The 23,814-nt window shown below is 34.9% G+C and overlaps 1 protein-coding gene across 1 annotated transcript; it reads right to left on the bottom strand.

Moving 5' to 3' along the window:
• Nucleotides 1-1,226: 1,226 nt before the first annotated feature.
• Nucleotides 1,227-4,375, bottom strand: LOC131165919 (transcription factor MYB17). Its single transcript, XM_058124098.1, has 3 exons — nucleotides 3,868-4,375; nucleotides 2,426-2,555; nucleotides 1,227-2,199 (listed from the first exon to the last, which is right to left on the bottom strand). The coding sequence occupies exons 1-3, from the start codon at nucleotides 3,998-4,000 to the stop codon at nucleotides 1,548-1,550; spliced, it is 915 nt and encodes a 304-aa protein (XP_057980081.1). The 5' UTR covers nucleotides 4,001-4,375; the 3' UTR covers nucleotides 1,227-1,547.
• Between the last annotated feature and the right edge of the window lie 19,439 nt (nucleotides 4,376-23,814).

Below are 23,814 nucleotides of genomic sequence, written 5' to 3'. Positions count from 1 at the left end.
TTCTACTACCCCTACAATAACTAACTCACTTTTCCTTACTGGTGCACTATGTGGCTTACATTACAAGTATCCATACCATTTGAGTTGATAAGATGTAATACAAAATTGTATTAAAATTTATCCAAATTCATCCAAAGCCCAAAATCCACACTCCTATATGCATTAATGTTCTTTCGATTTGGAAATCAAGAGATCTTTATTATTGTGTTGTATAGTTGGTATTTATCTTTGATGTACGGAGATACAAGTTTACATAATACTTGTAAGTAATGGACAGTTTGCGCTTTGAATCTACTTCCCTCTCTTGTGCTTATTCCTAAATAACCCAAAAAGCTGGCATTGAAATCACTATCCAGAGACTAGCCGAAGGGTTTTGCACATTTGCAGTTTAAAAGCTTGGATAGTCTTGTTTGCATGTCTTCCTAGACTTATCTTTGAAAACTTGCATGTGTCAATGAATTTGGTTAGCTAAGATCAGTTCTTCAAAAACTAGGTTTTTATCACAGACTCGAATAAATATTTTTAAGTAGAGGATGAGATGCTTATATATATATATATGAATGAACCCAAAATCCTCTACTTAATCAGGTTTTGGGTCCAACCATCCACGTGAGCCACTCATCTTCAATTTAATTTTTTCGTGTGGAATAATTCTCACCAGTGAAATTTCTGACACCCTTCCATATCTATACATTATATGCAAATTTTCTGGTTTAAAACTATTTTGTTATTTTACCCAAAATGAATTATGAAAAGAAAGGAATACATATTCTCATTTTAGAAACTTGAAATAAGTTATTTTGTTGTCTATTTCATATAATGGTTTCATAAAAATTTTGTATCATCATTTTTTTTGTGATAACAACACATCCTTTTTTAAGAGTTCTTTAATTTTTATGCTATAACCATTTTATTCCAGTAACGTATACTCTACACTAACTTAAGTTAATCATCCTTTTTATAAAAAGTTCTCAATTTTTTATGCTATAACCATTTTATTCTTAGTAATAGATATTCTCTACACTGACATAAGTTAACCAAACATTCCATCTTGGCGCCTGCCAGCATATCCCAAAGAACACCAAATAGCAGGCAAAGTCCCACGATATGGCAGCCAGTTCGACCCGCAGTTGTTGAGTGCAGAGAAAGGAGAAAGATAGCTGAAAAATAATGAGTATTCAACTAATAATCAAACTCATCATGATATAAAATTTACCCAATTTATGCACCATCAAGAAAGACAAGTTTGTAGTCATATTATCATCCGCACAATCGCAGCAAAATGATTTGAGTACACGAATTGAACGATACATATGCTTGTAGTGAAATCCTATGTTATAGAGGACACAAGCACCAAGGATATTCTGTTTATACATATATGGAACAAACCGGCTTGCGGATGAAAGCTGTAGTCAATACAACCTATAAGACTCAGCTGTACCCAGCCAAAGCACCTCCTACTTAAGCCTCCCAAGCTCGGAATATCAAAAAAGGTTCAAATTCCAAGCAATGGAGGCTTTCAAAATAGAAATGCAGACAAGTATGCCCTAAAGGGCGCAGTTCAAGGAGCTGCTATCAGTCATTATGGCAGGAAATGTGGCATAGCTATCTGAATTTTCTAAGAAGATCATGTCGTCGCTCACAGGGAAATCCAAGAGCAGCTGTAATGTGGTGTCTGATGAATCCTCCATCTCATTGGAGCTCCAGGAATCAGACCTGGCTACAGCATCTTCATTTTGATTGCACGGGATGGTAGAGGAACCAGCTAGAATGGGGGCGTTCTCCATAGTGATGCCTGAAACTGATCCACATTTTGTTGAAGAGGATGCCTGAGAGACCGGGCTTTCGCATGCTGTTTTGCCTCCCATTTTAAACTGTCGAAATGATTCCCCGACTTCAGAATTCCACATGCGTAGAAAATAGTCGGAATCATTATTTTCCAGGGGCAGGCAATTGAAGAGTAACGACTCCTTGGAAAGCCTAGCCTCAGCTTCAAGCCTGGCGCTCTCCCATTGAGCCATGTGACGAGTGGAAGGCGATGCAGGAGCTTTTCTGGTCAGTCCACATGAGATTGAGGAGGGCTCGTGAGTTTGTGGGTCAAGACCCATGCTAAGGAGGCGCTTTTTCAGGTGAGTGTTCCATAAGTTTTTTATCTCATTGTCAGTTCTTCCCGGTAGTTGAGAGGCAATGGCAGCCCACCTGCATGTATAGTTGCATACTGCACATTCAGTACTAATAGTCATAGAAAATGAAACAACTAGTTGCTACAGATTGTATACCAAATTCACTAATTAAAACTCTTCTTTGCACTGAGAATGAAGTCCTTAAAAGTGTAAATTCCCACAACTTACCTATGGTTTCCATAGCTAGGTTCTTTAGTAATTTGAATTTGAAAGGAAGCAGAGTTGACCAGCAGATGGATTACCTATTGCCCAGAATGCCATGCAGCTGTATGACAAGCTTTTCTTCTTCAGCAGTAAAGGGGCCACGTTTAATATCTGGCCTAAGATAGTTCGTCCACCGAAGCCTACAACTCTTCCCACAGCGAAGAAGACCTGCTAAACAACAAAACTTGTAACCCATTGAGCACCCAAACACACTACCTAGAGTTATGTCCTTTCTATTTGATAGGTCGAGCAAAACAAACTGTTTTAATAACTGGCTATATGAGCCTACGACAGAAGAAACCAGGGAATTGTTCTCGAACGATTTGTTCACTTGAAGTTGGGCACGGTGTCAACGCAATAGCAATCTGTTCTCTTTTTTTCTTTACTCCTTTTTTTTTTTTATTTTTTTTTTATGGAGTGTTTGGGACTCCTTGGCATCCGACTAATCCACAACCCTATCCCTCTACCCTGCCCCACTTAAAGACCAAATTTTATCTCAATCCAAAAGCTACAGTCCCAAATTTGGAACCCTAAGTTCTCTAGTTTACCAACTAACCAACCCTTGGAATAGTAGCCCCAAGATTGATCAGCAGCATGAAAGCTGCATCATGGAGAAGATTCTTTAGCCCTTTGGACTAAAAAATGTGTTTAGACTGAACAGAGTGATAAAAGATGGCAGCAATAAAAAATTCTGTGGCTACAATATGAAACCACACATCACATCGTAAAATTGCAGCAAGGCCACTACACTGCACGGAGCTTAACCATCGTTTACACCTTCCTTGCAATTCAAGTAAATTATTATCTTGCATAGGAAATAAGCTACCAAAACATTAGACTGTGGGAAAGAAGCTGACCTATTTTTGTCAGTTTGAACGTCAGATTTTGGATTTGGATTTCCATATGGGCATACTTAGACATGAACAAATACGAATTTGTATGAGATTTTGCCTAGATTCTCACATATCCAACTCCAATGTCCAAAATCTATGTTTCCAAATGCAACCAGAACTTTTGGAAATTCCCATGTCTGTTGTATTGGTTTTCAAACAATCAAAAATGTCAAGTTAAAAAAAAGTTTCAGAATGCCCAAGTGAGATGAAGCTCTGGTTAGGTGCGTAAGTTCCTTGTTTCTCGAGTCCCAAACAAATGATAAGTCAGGATCCAAACTTTCAAATACTTTTTGGAGTTTTCTCTCGCTTATAAAATCCGTTTTGGCCTTGTAACTTTTTGTCACAGAAACCAAACAGACAAACAGCAAATGTTGGCCAACTTTGATTATGCTACAAAATAACAGAACTTTTGGAATAGAGAGGATCAAAGAGCAGGAATAAAGAGAAACAAAGACAGGAAACAGCAAGTGCGCAGTACAGAAAGATCAAAACAGAGCAGAATGAAAAACAAAATTCCCTAAGTTAAAACACTTCCCAGAGTAATTTCTAACACGGAGAGAGAGAGGGGGGGTAGGGAATATTCGAACCAGCTAGCTTAGGGAGAGACCGCCAGCTGCCATGGCCGTGCTTAGAGATGTAGGAGACAAGAATCTCGTCTTCGTGGGGAGTCCATGGCCCTTTCTTCAGTCCTTGCTTATCGCAGCACGGCGTTCTACCCATCTTAATTCCCAACGCCCACTTCTTGTTTCCTGCAACTCCACCGCCACTGCGGCGCCACCGCCACTACCAACTACGTACAGCAACGGATCAATGAAACAAAGTCTTTAATCTTCAGGTTATCTCATACCTGACGAACGAATCCTATCACAGAGTGAGAGAGAAATAAATTGGGGTATTGACTATGGTGTATGGATGATGATAATATGTAGGGAGATGGAAGAGATCGATCATTGATGAGAAGGGTCAGCGAGTTGAGGCCGGGGAGCATTAACTGCTTTTGCGGGAACCGAGAAATTGAATCATTGAAAGAGAAAAAGGAGTATTTAATCCTGGAAAAAACTTGAGACAGGGGAAGAACAATAAGTAAACGAGAACACGCGAAGCGAAATAAATATGCTACCCTTTTATTGAGGCTTTCAAATCAATAGAAGAAGCAAGGGAGGGCGATATAGCTACAGAAATTGCAGCGGGATATTAATGGCGAACTGCGGACAAGGAAGGACAGTACTGTGTGGGATTTAAGGAGGATAGAGAAAAATACAGCATTAATGGCGATGAAAAGGACTTCGCGCGGAGTGCAGTACGACTTCTCAGCCGTGAAATGAAATGACCATCCATTTTCGACGCTGCAGATGCTTTATAATTGAGATTTTGCTCAGGGAAAATGCTTTAAAAATGAACATTTATTTCTTTGGATGCATTAATAGCTTCTGCTCTCACGGAAGAACAGAAGAAGATGGAAACCATGCTGTGCCTGCAGTCTGCTTATTGTAATTTTAGCTTATACGGTTCAAGAACACATGCATGAGACACCATTAAAAAATCAAAAAACACACATAAACAATTGGAGGGAAATTTGACTGTGCAGGACTTTTGGATGTCTGTTCATCTTTTGGGTGTTGATTTTGTGACTTTACATTCATATTTTTACATGAACATGCAAATTACAATGCTGAATTTGATTTATGATTGTTTACTACAAAATGTTTTAGTACCCCATATTATACACATTCTCTTTTCCTACATATGAAAGTATGCATTTTGGTATTTGAATTTAAATTTGAATAAATTTAAATAAAATATAGTATAAAATTAATTTTTCTTTCAAACTTATATAAATTCATACTCAAGTCTTAAAATTCATGATCCAATCACTTTCGAAGTTTTTTATTTCAAAATCAAAACCCGAGTTGTGTATCATAGGCAATTAATTTTCAACAGCATGTATCATTTTTTTTTTTTTTTTTTTTTTTGGAGTTTTACCAGTATAAAAAATTTTACTATCACATCTATAGTTTATAACTTTCCACATTCAAAGTTGAAACAAGTACTTGTTAGTTTAAATTTGAAAAATAAAGGGGGAGGAGAAGGTAATAGGAGAAATAATAATTTGTAAATTTTTTAATATTTTCGTAGGCTAAAGAGAGCACAAAAGTTTATATTTTTTAACATGAAAAATAGAATGGCAAATTGTAATTTTTGGGAATAGTCACTCTCTAATATTAATTAAAACAATACTTCTAAATGTTTTTTATCTTAAATTTCATGTTTTATTGAATAAATTTCATCATTCGTCCCAAGATATGACATTTGTTTCATACACTCCTCAAATATCAATTGTCTCGCCATGAGCTCTAATTTCTAAAATGGTTTCATTACGCCCCACCATCAGTCCCAATGATGATTTTGAGTAAAATTTTATGTTTACATGTTAAAATAAGAAGAAAATACTCGTGATAGTTACATGGTTTGGCTGACTCCAGCCTACATCCGCGGGAAAGGTCACTTTTTTTTCTCTTTTTTTTTTATACCTCATAAATATTATAAGTATAAATAGAGATATTTTACTCTCTATTTTTGGTAATTTACAAAGTTTAAGGCAAGGTTTATGGTTGAGATTCTCTACCCTTGATTGAAGGGATTTGTATCTATATCTCCCTAATTTACAACTCACGCTAACGCTCCCCCTCAAGTGAACGCATCTTCAACGTGCAACTTGTCTAATGAGTTGTAGAATTCTTTGCTTGATATTGCCTTTGTCAGAATGTATGTCAGTTGGTCTTTGGACTTCACAAATGGAAACTAAATTATTTTAATTTCTAAATTTTCTTTGATAAAGTGTTTGTCAATATCCACGTGTTTGGTTCGGTCATGTTGTATGGGATTAAGTGCTATAGGAATGGCAGATTTGTTATCACAGAAAAGATCAATCTCAGAGGTAGGGGCGAAACTTAATTTAGACATAAGTCTTTTTAGCCACAAAAGTTCGCATAGCCCTTTTGACATCCCACGAAATTATGCTTCGGCACTTGACAGTGCTACCACATTTTGCTTCTTACTTCTCCAAGTGACCAAATTTCTTCCAACAAATGTAAAGTATCCTGAAGTAGATCGTCTATCTGTAGCATTTCCTGCCCAATCTGCATCTGTATAGCCACTGATCCTGAGATGATTATTTTTATAGAACAATAGTCCTTTTCCTGGAGATGATTTTAAGTATCGTAAGATTCGGATTACTGCTTCCATATGGTCTTTACTAGGTTGATGCATGAATTGACTTATTATGCTTACTGCATAGGCAATGTCTAGGCGAGTATGTGAGAGATAAATAATGTAGTGACCCTAAAAAAATAACGAAATTTTAAAAAAAAAAATTTTATTATTATTAAAAAAATAATAATTAAATTAATTAAAATTAAAAATAAAATAAATTTTTTAAAAAATAAATTAATTAATTATTATTAATTAATTAATATAATAATAATAATAATAATATTATTATTATTATTATTATTATTATATAAATATATGTAAACCTTCCTGAAGCCATGAAACCTGTGGGAAGGAAACAAAGAAAAAAAAAACAACAGCGTTCCGTTCACTCCTCGTTTCCTCTCTCACACTCTCCTCAATTTCGTTTCCAATATTCGGTCGATCGAAAATTTGGAAATACTGTTGGGCTCTGTTCGCCGCCACCGACACTTCTACTGGAGCGGATCTATCGTGGGAGCGACGTAGGCATATCTCCTGGGGTAAGGTCAATTCTCAAACTTATCTCAATTTCTCTTAAACTATAAGCCCAATTAACAAACAAAAATTTTCAGGAAATTCGTGGAGAGATTCTCTACAATCCAGTCGGAGCGGGTTTTCGAATTAGAGCTCCGGGGTACCAATCCTAAATCAGGGGTAAGTTTAATAATTTAGGCTTTATTAGGTTATTTAAGGTATTCAGAACCTAGGGGAATTTTAGGGAAAGTTACTCTAGGGATTGTGATGAGTAATGTAGTGAAATTTGAATTTTAGGATTTCAGGGGCTTTTGAACGCCTAGGGCGTGGGCCGAGGTGTTATCGGGTTTTTCAGGAATCAGGTAAGGGGATTAAGTTAAGTCAGTAATTTTATGAAATTTGAATCCATTTAATTGTTATGTTTATATAAATTTATTTATTTATTTATTTATTTATTTATTTGGAAATTTAAAGGTTATTTTGAAAATCAGCCGTTCGAAATAGATTTTACAAACTTAGGATATATGGTATGATATTTTTGAATAAAATGAACAGTGGAAAGTTTATTTGTTTTACATGGATATGTAAAAATGTGAAAAAATTGTGTGGTGGATGATTTAATTTGTATGGATTATTGTATATCTAGATTTGAGATTTTGAAATACTAGATTGTTTGAGAAACACTGGAATGGTTGTAAAAAATACTAGAACTGCTAGAGATTTGTTATGTGGCCGTGTGCGCCCACACCTGTGTTGAGAGGTGTAGGGTGGCCTTGTCCAATTTGCCTATGTAAGGTGAATGTACCTCCCTAGGTAAGGGCAATCGGATCAGTAGTTGGAACTGCATAGACCCACGGAGTATGTTAGTGCAGAGTACAGATGACTATTGTCTGGGTGGATCCCCCAGGACAATAGTCCAGCCTTCGGACCGCACAACCCGTGCCATGGGGAAGTAGATGACATGTTTGTCACAGGGAGTGTCTTATATGTATATCTGTTTAATTTATGTGAATATGGTTAATTAATAAAATAACTTTGAGGGCTTATTGAGAAAGATGAATGCCCTGGTAGCAGTAATTGTACTAGAGCAGAGGGAAGTTACGTGTATGGGAGGGTAATTTCCCTATCCTCGGCTAATTGTGTGTGTGAGTATAAAATAAGAATGTTTTCATAAATGTGTTTATCTGCTTATTAAACTGGTTATTTTCTGTACACTAAATGCATGTTAGCCACACACTGACATTAACTTAGTCCTTCCCTTACTGAGTTGTGTCTCACCCCTACTTTACAAACTATCTTTCCAGGAAATCTTAGAGATCGAGTCTAGAGGGCTAGAGGTGTAAATCATGTAGGCAGTGTGAAGATAGAGATTTTATTTTTGTTTAGTTTTATGGGATGTAGTTATGTGGAAATGGATATATTTGTGTATAAAGATAGTTAGAACTCTGATAATGTAATTTGAGGATTTTATATTTTATTTCCGCTGCATATGTGTGTTTTATATATGATGAACAGGGTATTAGGTACACATATGTCACTAAAGTAGCACTCCGGACCCACGTGGACGGTCGGGGTCGTTATAGTGCCCGTTTCTTCGTTCCCAAAGTAAATCGCCCAAACCATGCCTGAGGTGACTACTTTAATCCATATAGTTCCTGTTGCAATTTGCACACAACCTCAGTTTTTGAGGAGGTTGTATATCCTAGAGGTATATACATGTAGACTTCCTCTTTAAGAACACCATGAAGAAATGCATTCTTTACATCCAATTGATGTAAAGGCCAATCCAAGTTAGAAGAAAAAGATAGTAGAACCCTAATTGTATTCAATTTTTCTATAGGTGAAAATGTTTCTTGATAATCTACTCCGTACGTCTGGGTGTATCCCTTTCCGACTAATCTTTCCTTGTATCTCTCTATAGATCCATCAGCCTTGTGTTTGATGGAGAACACCAATTTGCACCCCACCGTCCTTTTTCCTTTAGGCAATGACACAAAAGCCCATGTTTTTCTTTAGTAATGCCTCCATTTCTTCCTTTATAGCCCATGTCCACTTAGCATCTGTTAGAGCTTCCTAAACATCCGTGGGAACATGGCACGAGGAAAGTTTGTGTGCAAATTTTTTAATGGGTTCGGATAGATTCTGTGTAGATATATAGTTGGCAATTGGATACCTTGACCTTTGTTCCTCAATTTCTAAAGAGTACCTATTTGGTGGCTTTCCATGATTATGCCTGAAAGGTAAGGTATAACCAGCAGAGATATCCATATCATTATGAACGGGAGAGTTTACCTTAGGGATATTCTCAGGAGATGGTTCTTCAGGTACTGAGTAGTGGGGGGATTCTTATTCAGCTTCAGGTGGGGTTGATGTAGATGTTACTGGTGTAGATGTATCAGGTTCCCCACTGACTACCGTAGTTCTGTCATCAACCTCTAGCTAATCAAATCTTGACCAATTTTGCTCTTCTACTTGGATCTCCCCCTAAAGAGAAGAATTGGATACTGAGGGAGAGTAGAACATCTTGAATTCCAGGAACGTTACATCCATAGTTACATAGGTGCATTTAATGATCGGGTCATAGCACTAATATCCTTTTTGATGTACGACATATCCCAGAAAAAGACATTGAACAACACATGGATCAAGTTTATTACGTTGATCCTTATGGAGATGTACAAAAGCTATGAATCTGAAGACCCAAGAAGGAATCATTAATATTGTAGGCAAGGACACATAAGTTGAAAGAGCCTATAGATGTAACGACCCGAGTAATAATGGTATTTAAATAATAAAGAGGGAAGGAAATGGAGTCAGTAACAGAAGGAGGCAGCCGACTTTGTCGACGAACGCTTTGCGTTTGTCGACGACATTGCATTTTGGAGGTGATAATTCTAAGAAATTTCCTTAGGCCTCGTCGACGAACACAGGGGTTTCGTTAATGAGGGTTCTTCAGGACCTCGTCGACGAGGTCCCCTCTTGTCAACGAGAAGATATCGAGAGAAGAATTTTGGAAAGTCTAAAACTCATCGACGAGGGTGCAGATTCGTTGACGAACTTTCTACAGGACTCGTCGACGAATCCCACAGTATAAATAGTGCAAAACTTCAAATTAATTCAAAAATACAGCGCCGCTCTCTCCTCTCTCTCTCTCTCTCTCTCCTACGACCCCTCTTCTATCTCTCTTCGATTTCGGTCTCGTCAATCACCAGATCGATGATCTGAGGTCACCACAACGCTCCTGGTGGAGTTCTCTTCAAGTCTACCGGAGCGGATCGTCGGTGGAACGAAGTTGGGATTCATCCCAAATCCAAGGTAAGGTCTTTTATTCGGAATTTGAGTTTTCAGTTGTAAGAAATGTAATAGACATAGAAATAGTAATATTTTGCTCCAGGATTTATAGTTTTCAGGGTGTTGAGTGAAGAACCCTGCGGGTGTTGGACCAGTTATAGTAGGGGATTTTTAGCAGGAAACAGTTAAGGGAAATATGCTATGCTAGGTTATTTGAGTATGATTTCAGTATAAAGTTATAAATGTTCTACCAGACTATTATTCACAATAGAGATTTATACAGTTTATCAAGTATGATTAATATGTTTTAGAATTACTGTGTGATTTGAGAATATAGATATAGTACAGAAATATGTTTTACAATATTTTCCTGAGTTATGTTTTACAAAATATACAAACAGTGAATATATTTTACAGTAATTATAGAAATATCATGATTATACAGTTTTACAGTACCATGACATACAGATTTACTGTTAATTACAGAAACACAGTTGATATAGATACAATTTTCCACAGCATCATGATTTATACAGTTATTACAAAATCATGGTAAAACAGATAGTTGTATATAGAGATGTATTATATAGTATCAGACCCTGCTGGCCCATACAGTTTACAGAGCACGTTATCATAGCAACATACAGTATATAGAGTGCAACTACCTATTCAGATAATACGTGGTATAAAGGTCGATCGCATAGAGCCCACGAGTGGACAGGCACCCTATCAGATATGGATTGAGGAGGGCTAATCAGACTATAGAGTATAGTGATTTATTCCTAATTAGCCAGCCAAGGTAAATCCCGCCTACGAGCCGCACAACCCTGTCATGAGGGGTTAAATCATGACACACAGTTATCCACAAGGAAATTTACAGTTATTACTATGTTTATACAGATTTACAAAAATAGAATATATATATATATATATATATATATATTAGCAGTATTTTGAATAGAAACCTAAAGTACAGAAATGTTAAGTACTAGGTAAAAGATGAAGATTTATATTACTAGTATTGTACTTTACAGATTCAGTGATACATGACTATATAGTAATAGATTTTCACAGTATTATAACTCATTTGCCACACACTAGCAATAGCATATTTCGCCTTACTGAGCGTTGGCTCATCCCAATTACTTTAACATTTTTTAGGTGATCCAGGTAGGCGAGCAGATCAAGCTCGCAGATAGAGGGGCCTCGGTATTGCCCTGACAGTAGTGTGAGTATTTTTTTTTGAGTATTTTTGTATAGTCCTAGCCAGTTGAGGGTAGTCTGGAAAACAGACATATATGTATATTTTGGGAAACACTTTAGCACTTTGGTATTGTATATAACTACCTAGGGTTATGTTTATTTGATTTCTGCTTCTTGCTGCTTAGGCTAATGATTGGGTTTAATTCAGTATGGTATTAGAGCATTTTAAATGTTATAGTATAAAATAAAATAAAAATCCACGTTAAATAGCAGGTCCTTATAGTAGAGGTGTCTTAAAATCCAAAACTTAGATGGCATACGGTTGAGGAGGTGCACGATTGTAGTAACTGCATTAGCCCAGTGCTAGTTGGGTACGTGGGCTCCAAGTAAAAGGGCACGACAAATTTCAAGTGTATGTCGGTTTTTTCGTTCAGCAACACCATTTTGCTTAGGAGTCCGTGGGCAAGATGTTTCATGAATAATTCCATGGTGTTGAAAATAATCAAGGAATCCCCGGTTAACATATTCGCGACCATTATTGGATCGGAGAATCTGTATCTTGGCTAAGAATTAAGTCTGAAACATGACATGAAATGATTTGAACACACTCAATACCTCATCTTTTTGTTTCAGCAAGTATAGCCAAGTAATGCAAGTACAGTCATCAACAAATATTACAAACTAGAGAATTCCAGACGTAGTAGAAATAGGAGAGGGTCCCCACACATTAGAAGGGATTAAAGCAAATGGAATATGATTCTGGTTGGTCACCGAAGGGTGTGAGTTTGCACCATGTTTGTACCAATTAAACGTTGTGGGGCTTATGCTATGCCAGGTTACTGGGGCTACCATGTTGTGCAGCTGGCTTTGGTCAAAGAGTGTGACGACACTAGACCAAGGTGTTTTGTGAGATATACTGGAACTATGTTGTGAAAATAATGGAATTCTAAAATGTTTATATTTTTGTTGACTTTTTGAGTTCAATCTCTAGTTTTGATTATGACAAACTACATATTACAAATGTTGTGCCTAGTACTTGAACAAGTCATTAATTCAGTGCACACACATGAGAAATGATTGATGGAAGTCTAAAAGTCTTAAATCATACTCCTAACATATTCAATGGGAAAATGAAGGGCAAAAGAAGAAGACTTTCTTATGCTTCATTTGTAAATGCATTTATTATATTTGGGTTTGTAATAATTTATATCGGTCTGTAATAATCTGCGCATGCCATGCATGTAGGTAATTGTAATCTCAAAATGATCATAGATTGACCATAGGGAACCGAATGTCATTAGGGCACCCTTCGGTCGACCTAAGGTCAACCAATGCCAAGTTTTTTGGTTTAATCAGAAAACCTAGACTGTGGACTGACCATAGGTCCTTGCACATACACTTAAGATAGTCCTCTAAATCACTTGCATTATCAGGGGAATCAATTAAAGTGAATAGGACATAAACGCAAAATCTGTGAGAGGTCGGGCGACTGAACTCGTAGTGTTCAAAACGCTTCAGGAGACTGAACCATTTACCAGTCTAATATTTGACTTGGTTTCGGGCGGCCGAACTTTAATGACCGCATCGTTCATGGGCGACCGAACCATAACTCTATCCTTTCCCCACCAACTCGGCAACCTGAACTTTACGTTCAAAATGGCCTTAGGTGATCGAACACATGAGTTCGGTTAACCGAACTCTAGACCAGGAAACCGAATCACGGACTTTTTGAAAATCGCCTCGATTCAGCCAACCGAACGTTGACTTAGGCACCCGAACCTTCAAAATTAACTTTTTTGACTGAGTCTGATTAGGCGACCGAACCGTGGTTCAGCCACCCGAAAACTCTCGAGTTGTTTTATTTTTACCGAGGTAAAAGATAGTTAAACGAGGTTAATTTCATTAAACGGTTTTAAAATAATTTTAAAAAAGACCTCTATATCCCTAATGGTCATAATTTAGCCTACTTCTATATATAGGGCTTCATTTGCAATGATTAGTAAGAAATTAGCAAATTGATTAGTGAGAAATCCTCTGAAAATTTCCTAATTCTACTCTCCTACTAAGTTCATAACACTCAAATACCTTCATTCCTTTAAGAAATCTTACATTGTGTGTAGTAACCCGACCCCGAAAAAAAAAAAAAAAAAAAGATATTTTGGAGAAGATATTTTGAAAAGAGATATTTTGAGATATTTATATATAAATATCTTGGAGGAGATATTTATTTAGATTACTTAAGGGCTAAGTTAGGATTTATTCTATAAATTCTCTTATTCTCTCTCTCTCTCTCTCTAAGATCTTTCGCCGTTCGTCGTCCGTTTCCAAAAATGGAGGGTACTGTGTGGATCAGAAGAGGAAACTCTACACTTTTAGTGGATTGGATCGTCATTTCGGAGAGTTTCGGGTTTTCCCAAGAATCGAGGTAGGAATTTGATCCTAATTTTGATTGGATATTTGGATAGTAGTAGAAAACATAATAAGATTATGTTTTGTGGTTTTAGGTTTTCGGGATCTCGGGTTGTCATTTTGGACCGTTTTCGTACGAAATTTCATTTCGAATATAAGGTAAGGGGAACTTGATTACAACAGCTATTTTGGAAAACTAAACCGCTAAAAAACTAGTTTATGTTATTATGTATGATTTAAATGCTTATTTGTGAAATTCTACCAAGTAGAAATGCCGGTTTGACGATTTTACGATTTTTGGTAAAAACGAGGATTTCGACGTGTGATCTCCAAATTTTACAAATATTGTTTATTTGTGTTTATACTATAGTAGGAGAGGCTCGAATCCTTTATTTATTCAGTTAAACTATGTATATTGAATTTCTATCATTTAGCGGGTTTTTGTAATAAACTTGTGTGATATATGTTGATATGGGAATGAATAGATTTTCTATACTATTGATATAGAATATGGGAACGAAGTTCCAAATTTGTTATATTGATAATATGAATAAACAAAGGCTGGTAATACACCAAGCTGCATCAGTAAACAAAGAAGAGTAAACTGAGTGGAAAGACACCGGTTTGAACCCAATGCTATTATGTGAATTTGTGAAAAATACTGGAAATGCGCAGGTTATCATATTTGTATAAATTGAATTTATGATACACGGAACCACAGCTTGAGAGTCCCGAGAGGGTTGAAAAATACTTTCTTTGCAAGGTGAAATGAAACCACTGTTATATGATACGGCACGATATCGTAGCTAGATGTACACGTGCAACCACACGTACTATATGATGTGGGTACCAAGATGGTCGGCTAGCAGGGTGAAACCATTGGCTAATATTGGGCCAATGGAGGCAGTCGGATCGTATGTAGGTACTCGGTAGTGTCTGCACGAACAGGGCATTGAACGAGTACCAGTGCACAACCCGAGCCACGGGGTAAAACTAGTTATAGGGATATTTTGCTGTTGGTCATCTGATAAATCATTAAATGGTCGAAAGAGAGATGTGGGAATTTTGTAATATGAATGATGATATACCTGATGCATTACTGTATTGAAAATATTTGATTTATATTCCAGATGTTGAATGAAAATATGCATGTATGCAGTCACACACTGTTATAACTTCTTCTTCCTTACTGAGAGGTGTCTCACCCTATCTTACAACCTTTGTTTTCAGGTCCGTCCGTGCGTCGGTCCTAGTAGATAAAGGGACTGGGGAGGTTATTTTGGTTAGCTTATGTAAGCATCTAAATTTTGTACTAAACTTGATGAAAGTCCTTTTTGGAGGGTTGTAATATGAAGATTACTCTAAGTCCGAATGTATGTAAATTATAGATGTATTAGTGAACTCTGGTATAAGGCTAGTAGTAATCCCAATGGATATTTATGTTTTTTCGCGACATTTACATCATAATTATGTATGATTTACACTCATATGTCCTTGTTTAGGGCTAGTGTCTTGAACAGGTATAGGTATTTGATGTATGTGAGTGACACTTGAGTCCGTGTAAAGGGCCGAGTCGTTACATTGTAAGTGTTTTATTCATTATTCTAAATTGTTAAAAACCCTCACTTGCTTTGTGCTTGTGATTTTTATTGGAGGTTTGAGCAAAGAATTTTTCCTTTTGATTTTATCAATAAATCTTGGGTTGGAAAAAATTCCTACAGCTTAGTGGGTCTTTGCATTTGGATTGCAAGATTCATTAGGCTTATATTTTTGGTGTGCAAAGTATTTTACAAGCTATATTTTTCAAACAACTCTTGTTTTTATTTCATTGAGGAAAATATTTTGAGTTAGTTTGAATATTTGATCAGCATCTTAGAAACCCTAATCTATTATTAAGAGTTGTTATATCTTGTTTCAAAGATTAGCTTGTTAGAACACTCTTGACCATATTTGAGATTATACATTGCTGAGTGTTGCTTGCACAAAATCACATCACCGAGCTTACAATTCTTATACTATTGATGTGTGGTTGATTGATTATCATTGGTACATATCTACTTGATTGAGAAGCATAATCACTATACCCAGTTTGTATTGTGCAATACTATTATATTCCAGGCGTGGGTCTGACGAGGGAGACTAACCTTGTTGAATAGTCCTGGATTGGCTTAAACCTGGTTAGGAAAGTTAGGTGCACCATCCTGGTAAGGTGTAGGTTGATATCAGCCCCGTGAATTGACCTGGTTGTAACCGGTGCCGCTCCACCTGTGAAGTGAGCTTATAGTGGAATCCTTATGCTGGTGAGCCAAGGCGAGGACGTAGACACTTTGGCTGAACTTCGATAACATTTCTTGCGCGTGCTTTTAATTTTCACATTTTAAATTCCAGCACATGAATGTTTGTATTTTACTATTGTGAACGATTGGGTTTATAATTGCATAGACATACCCTAGGTTGAGTAATCATGTTGGTAGATTAGTTGAACCTAGGAGAGAAATTTTAAATATCCAATTTACCTCCTCTTTGGAATACACCAAAGCTAACAGTTTTATTGTTGAAATAACATTCATGTATCCACACACTGATATAACATATTTCTCCCTTACTGAGAGGTGTCTCACCCCTATCATACAAATTTTTTTTAGGTCCTTTGAGTAGCTGACACTAGCATCTTAGTGTTTCAGGAGCGTGGTTGTTGGTTAGCTTTGTAGAAGTACTTATGTAACTACTGATCTTTAGTCAGGTTGTCATTTTGGGTTATATAGACACTCGAGGTATGTTATGTATTTTGGGAATTAGACTATGGATTTGTATAGACTCTGGTATGGTATGATGGTATGGAATGAATGTAATAGGTTGAATATTTCCGCTACGTATATTGTGTATGTGGTTGTGGATAGGGTATACGTGAACCCTACGGGGTCGAACCGTTATATTGTATAGTATCATGGATGGTTGTATGATATAGGGATAGGTTAGGTTACTAAATCACACCATGGGGCCCATTTTCGGGTTCAGTGCGTGACACATTACATATTGTGTCTAGTTATATTGCACTAGTAATCTGCAAATTATCAACTTAATTTCATACTTGTTCCCAAACTAAATCAATAGTTTCAGAATTATTAGCGTAATTTATGGGACAAAGTGATAGTATAAGGTTTTATTCCAAATTCTCAATCAGAACTAAAGATCGAACATAATCGAAATCATTCCAAAAGGTTGTGACGGGTGGCGAGACAACTTGAAATTTGAGGGCGAATATGAGATACAAGTTACAGTTTCGGGATTATTAGTACAATTTACTCAATTTTACTTTACAATTCACAAAGTAATTTAATAATCAACGGTTTGATCAAAGTTAAAAAAGAACTTTGCTTTTAGTGTTAATTAGGTTAATTGCACAACATCTCAAATGGTATAAAATCTAAACAAGTGCTTAAATGTCTAACCTATATAATAAGAGATAAATCATCTCTAATCTCATATTCCTTTCTATCTATACTTAAAGTCGTATGAGGCCTCCAAAATAAAAATTGTAAGTATTAGGAATTTATGGTGTATATCAAGGAGAAATACAAGTCAAATTGAACCAAGCCAAAATTCGTTTAGGTTAGGTTTAAAAATATTTAATTAGGCTAATTAATTAAAGCATCCAAATCCACCTCAAATCATGACAAGTTAAAGGCTCACACATGATGGACCATTTGGGGAAAAAAAATTTTAAAAAAAAAAAAACCTAAAAAGAATATGATTATGTCATGTCTCAATCCTAGGTTTACAAAAATAGTATCATCTATTTCATTCAATTATTAGACTTTTAGACTTTTAAATTAGAAGTTTCAAGATTACAATCATTAATTATTGTATAAGATAAAGAAGAAATATACCATAAGAGATAACTTTATTGACGCATAAATTGGTTTATAAATTTTTAATAAATAAATAAATAAAGCAACAAATTAAGAAAAAAAGAAAAAATTATAACCTCTCCAAGAATATTTTCTTGTCAAGGAAAACATGACTCAAAATTAGTCTTCCAAAAAGAAAAAAGAAGCATCACTCACGCTAAGCTCAAAAAACTCTCTACACATAATTTAAACACACACGGTGATATATTAAGTTTTTCTAAGCATTTAACCAACTCTAGATGTAATTGATCAGGAAATTAAAGCTCGACAAAAGTATACGAGGACGCTCATAAGCAATTCAAAAATTCTATATAAGTAGGGATCAGCATTTGAACGAGGGTGTATTGCCACAGCACAAAGTCTTGACGCTGCAACCTACATAGTGGAGTGACTCGAAGTATCGAACATGAACATACTTGGATGGGTGGAGGCTGCAATGAGTGAAATGGCGTCGGGGTAGTGGAGTGCGAGTGTGCGAGTCCCAACTAGTCCACCGCCGCACTGGAGTCTTGAGAGTGGAGTGGGAAATTGAAATTTGGAAGTAGGATTTGGAACCCTAAAATGAAATCTCCCATTCCCGATTCCCCCTAATTAAAATGAAATCTTCCATTCTCGTTCCCCCACCCGATTACAGTCTTATAGATTATATATTATTTAAATATAATTTTTAAATTATTATTATATAATTTGGTTAATTTGATTAACTAGAATTAAAATTAACCCAAAGCAAACTAAAAATCGAAAACCAATTTTCCACCAAAAATAAAACCGAACCGAACCGACCAAATTGGTTCAGTTAATTCGGTTTTCATCGAATTTTTCTGACCCCTATATATGAGTACTCTTTGAAGTGAGATTCTTTTGAACAAAAACACACATTGGAGACGACATCAAGCAATTAAAACTCAAGCCTCATAGCCCCAAGAAATTCAAACAAGTTGTCTTTCGTTCTAGTCATCTAATTGCTAAAAGCATATTATTAGAACTTAAGACTTGTTTAAAACCATTGTTGTTTTATTTTTATGTTTCTATTTCTGTATAGTGAAAAAATAAATTATAAAAACGTATTTATTTATGTTGTAAATTTTTTATTTTTATTATCGATTTTTTGTTGTTTGTGAAAAATTAAAAATTAAATTTTATACTTTTTAGTTGTTTTGATAATTTATTATTAGAAAATCTTAGTATCCAGAATATTTCTTTGGATTAAATCATTCATTTTATATACACATTTTTAATTAAAATTAAAAATAAATAATGATATGAATATAAATAAAATTTAAATAAAAATATTTATAAATTTCAGAAAATAATAATAAAAATAATAATATTCAATTACAAAATATTTTTACTATTTCTCAATTGTCATGTACTATAAGATAGTTATTGTAAAGCGAATTTCACAAATATACCAATTACTTAAAATAATAATTTTTATTTTTATTATAATATTTTAATTTATATTATTCTGCACTTTTATTATTTAAATCATATTTTTAAAATAAAATATCATTTGATTTAAAGATGAAAATGATCATGTTTGACTTAAAATTTTAATTTATTTTTATTTTACAAATATTAACCAAATAGGTTCCTCGCTTTTGATTTAGTTTAATTTGTTTTTTTATTTTTAACTTCTATTTTTTCTCAGGCGCTATTGGTTCGTTTAAAAGTAATTGCTGTTAAAGAGAGCGCAACTTCATTTCCTTATACTCGGCAACGCAGAGCCCCGCACTAAGTGGCAGGTGGGCATAAGGGTTGCACCATTTATGGTGCTAACGGGTGGCCCGCTACATTCTCCAACGAGCTTAGTAGACTATTGGCTCCTATAAAGCCAACAATTTCCCCCTCAACAGCTATCCTAAGAGCGCTCGAACCCGTGACCTACTTTTATACTAATTGTCAGGATCAAGCGCTATCGATTCGTCTAAAATTAATTGCTGTTAGTGAGGCACAACTTTATTTTCTTATACTCGATAGTGCAAAACCTCATAGTAAGTGACAGGTGGGCATAGGGGCTGCACAATTTCTGATGCCAATGGGCGGCCGGCTACGTTCTCCAACAAGCTGGGTAGACTACTGCCCCCATAAAACTAACATATTTAAAAGTGCAAAAAATTATCCTTTTAAGCTAATACGGAAGAACTCTAATGAAATCATACTCTCATGTGCAACAATTAAAAGGATAGATAAATAGAAATAACAAGATTCCTAACCAACATAAAATAACCTAATTTAAAAAAAAAAAAAAAAGTGTCATAAAAGTACCTATTCTAATATTATTATTATTATTATTATTATTATGTAATTGGACCAAACTAACTCTATAATTATTTCTTTAAAAATAACATCACATTTTACAAGAAAGTATTATTGGGACTCTAAAAGTTATTATGAATTTTCTTTCTATATTTAATTTTAAATCCATTAAATGACAATTTTATTTCTTGATTTTTCTTTATATTCACTGATCCTTACAGTGAATGGTAATTCTTGGTCCTCCTGATATAATTAATATTCATTTTATATTTATTTTATTTTATCCAATTTTACCCACAAAACTTAACCATGAATTTTGGTTCTTGTACTCCGCAATTTGTGGCCACAGAGTACGTGGAATCATTTGATTTTTCAAGAAATGATGGTTGTACTAAGTTTGCGTACAATGTTTACACATGATGACGTGGGTGAGGGAGGAGAGGCACGCCCTGTCAATTTCGTAAACGCCAGTCAACAAGTCAAAAATCAAAATACCACCGCCCCGCAAGCGACAGCCGACGGTGTTCACTTCTGAAATTTATTGCTCACCGTGGCTTTTGACCTTTGACCCAACCTGTCCCCCAGAATCCACATGATCCCCCCGCCACTCCGACCCTAAAGCCGAGAACAAAAGTTGAAATTCTAAAACTAATGGGGTCCACATCTTCAATTAAATTTGTCTCAAGACAAAAAAAATTGGGATGAGATTTTACATGTGGACCTAATGCAAATGATGGGCATGCGTAGCCATTCTCTAAATTTTTTTATAAATAAAAAAAAACAATAACTCAAAATTCAGCTAAATTTTCGACAGCAACAGCATAGTCGACTGAGAATTGACTCTTTAAAGTAAAGTCTTTCGTATAATTGACAATACCAAGAAACTGATATAATTATTTTATCGTTATTATATGTAAGTTCTAACTCATGACACTATGAAATTTTTTTTCTTTGAAAAGTGTTTTATGTAAATACGTCCAATGAAATTCTATCTTATAAGGTTAGCGGTCAACTCATCCGCACAAGGTACATATATTTCAAAGATAAAATAAACTATTTTAGAGTAAAAGTGGACTACACTTATTGTGGATCATAATTTTGTCTTTTCTATGAGAATGCAGTCTTTGAAATAAAATAACAACAATAAAATCAAACCCTAAATCCTACTATGTGAGATTAGTTATATGAATCATTTTCTATCAATTTATGTGATCATGGACCATTTCTTTTGACAGATTCAGGAATATTAAATTTTTACTCACTATCTCCTCCCAAATTATTTTAAACCTATCCCTATTTCTTCTATTGCCCTCCACAGTAACTAATTCACGCTTTTTCACTAGTGTTCTATGTGGCCTACGTTGCAAGTGTTCACATCATCGGAGTTGTCCCTCTCTTATCTTATCATCTACAGGAGCTTTACCTAACTTACTGCGAATATGTTCATTCTTTAATTTATCTTTCAATATTATAGCACTCATCCATTTAAGCATTTTTATATTGATAACTTTTATTTTTTAGATATTATATTTATTCATTGTACAATATTTCGATCCATAAAATATAGCTGGAATGTACTCTTTGAAATAAAGAACTAAAATTAATTTAATAGTACATATGCTAACTCACCTGTCAACTAAGGGGGTAATGATAATATATGGAAGTAGAGTTTGAAAATTTCTCATTTCTTTACGGTTGCAAGAAATTTGGCTTATAAGATCGGGCTTATTGCACCTATACAAAGCACTTTTTAGGCACGCCCCGTCAATTTCGTAAACGCCAGTCAATAAGTCAAAAATCAAAATACCACCGCCCCGCAGGCGACGGCCGACGGTGTTCACTTCTGAAATTTATTACTCACCCTGGTTTTTTAACTTTGACCCAACCAGTCCCCCTCTACCTCCCTCCCTCCCTCCCTCCTCCACTCCAACCCTAAAGCGGAGAACAAAAGTTGAAATTCTAAACTAATAGGGCCCACATTTCAATTAAATGAGATCTTACATGTAGACTAATGCAAATGATTGAGCATGTGTCGTCATTATACGAATTTTTTATATAAAAATAATAAAATAAAATAAAAATACAACACCTCAAAATTCAGTTAAATTTCTTCAAGTAAAGTCAGCGGCAATAACATAGATAACTGAGAATTGACTCTTTAGAGTAAAGTTTGTCATATAATTAAAAATACCAAGAAACTTTTGTAATTTTTTTGTCGTTATTATTTATGAGTTCTAACTCATGACACTAAGAAATTTTTTTTCTTTGAAAAGTGTTTTATGTAAATACGTCCAATGAAATTCTATCTTATAAGGTTAGCGATCAACTCATCCACACAACGTATATTTCAAAGAAAAAATAAACTATTCTAGAGTAAAAGTGGACCACACTTATTGTGGATCATAATTTTATCTTTTGGTATCAATAATTTTGTCTTTTCTACGAGAATGCAGTTTTTGAAATAAAATAACAACAACAAAATCAAACCCTAAGTCCCACTAGGTGAGATCAGTTATATGAATCATTTTCTGTCAATTTATGCGATCATGGATCATTTCTTTTGACAGATTCAGGAATATTAAATCTTTACTCGCTAGTGCTCTATGTGGCCTACTTTGCAAGTGATCATATCATTTGAATTGTCCCTCTCTTATCTTACCCTCTATAGGAGTTATACCTAACTTACTGCGAAGATGTTTATTCCTTAATTTATCTTTCAATGTTATACCACTCATCCATCTAAGTATTTTCATCTCGACAATTTTTACTTTTTTGATGTTATATTTATTCATTACCCAACATTCTGATTCATAAAGCATAGCTGGAATGCAGTCTTTGAAATGAAGAACTAAAATTAATTTAATAGTACATATGCTAACTCACCCCTCGACTAAGGGGGTAATGATAATATATGGAAGGAGAGTTTGAAAAATTCTCGTTACTTCATGATTTCAAGAAATTTGGCTTATAAGATCGGGGCTTATTGCACCTATACAAAGCGCTTTTTAGGCGACAAAATCAGAAGGCTTTGAACTCCAATAAAAAATATTTTGACTAAGATAGAAGACAACCTTTGACATCAACAATTAAAAAAGTATATATATGCAAGATAAATTATTCGAATTAAATCATTTACATGCAAAAAAACTCTCCCTCAATTATGAGGCGATGATAATGCACGGGAGAAGGACTTGAAATTCTCACATGTATCGGAAGTAAAGGAAAGCTTTTAAGGACAGGGCTCTTTTCAATCATAAAAGCCACCTTTCGAAGATAAAATTATGAGACTCATGAATTATTAAAGTAGACGATAACTCACTTGATCACAAAAATACTTATCACATCAATCAATTGTATCTTTGGAGGCATATGCTTGGGAATTGTTTTTTTATTAATTATCTTATGTGGGCTAAATAAAAGTTATCAAAATAAGACCCATTTTTAACGAAAATTTGACCTAATTTATGGAAGATAAATGGAATCGAGGTTTTGGAGTATATATTCTCAAGCCTCATCATCTACAGCTAATTTTTTACAGTGTGTATAGTAGACAATGGATATATGCTTTCTCACCCCATGTAATATAGGGAAGATATATAACTTTTTATCACTATTTTAATTTATTATTAGTATTTTCCATTATTATTACTACATTTATTTATTCATTGTTAACATTAATTCAAGGTTCTTCAATTCTTTCCAATCCAAATCTTTCTTAACTAAATATATTTTCCA

The sequence above is a fragment of the Malania oleifera genome, chromosome 10 (assembly GCF_029873635.1).
Source record: "Malania oleifera isolate guangnan ecotype guangnan chromosome 10, ASM2987363v1, whole genome shotgun sequence".
In the NCBI taxonomy this organism is placed as follows: Eukaryota; Viridiplantae; Streptophyta; class Magnoliopsida; order Santalales; family Ximeniaceae; genus Malania; species Malania oleifera.
The sequence above is the reverse complement of the archived record's forward strand: the minus strand, read 5'-3'. Positions and strand labels throughout refer to the sequence as shown.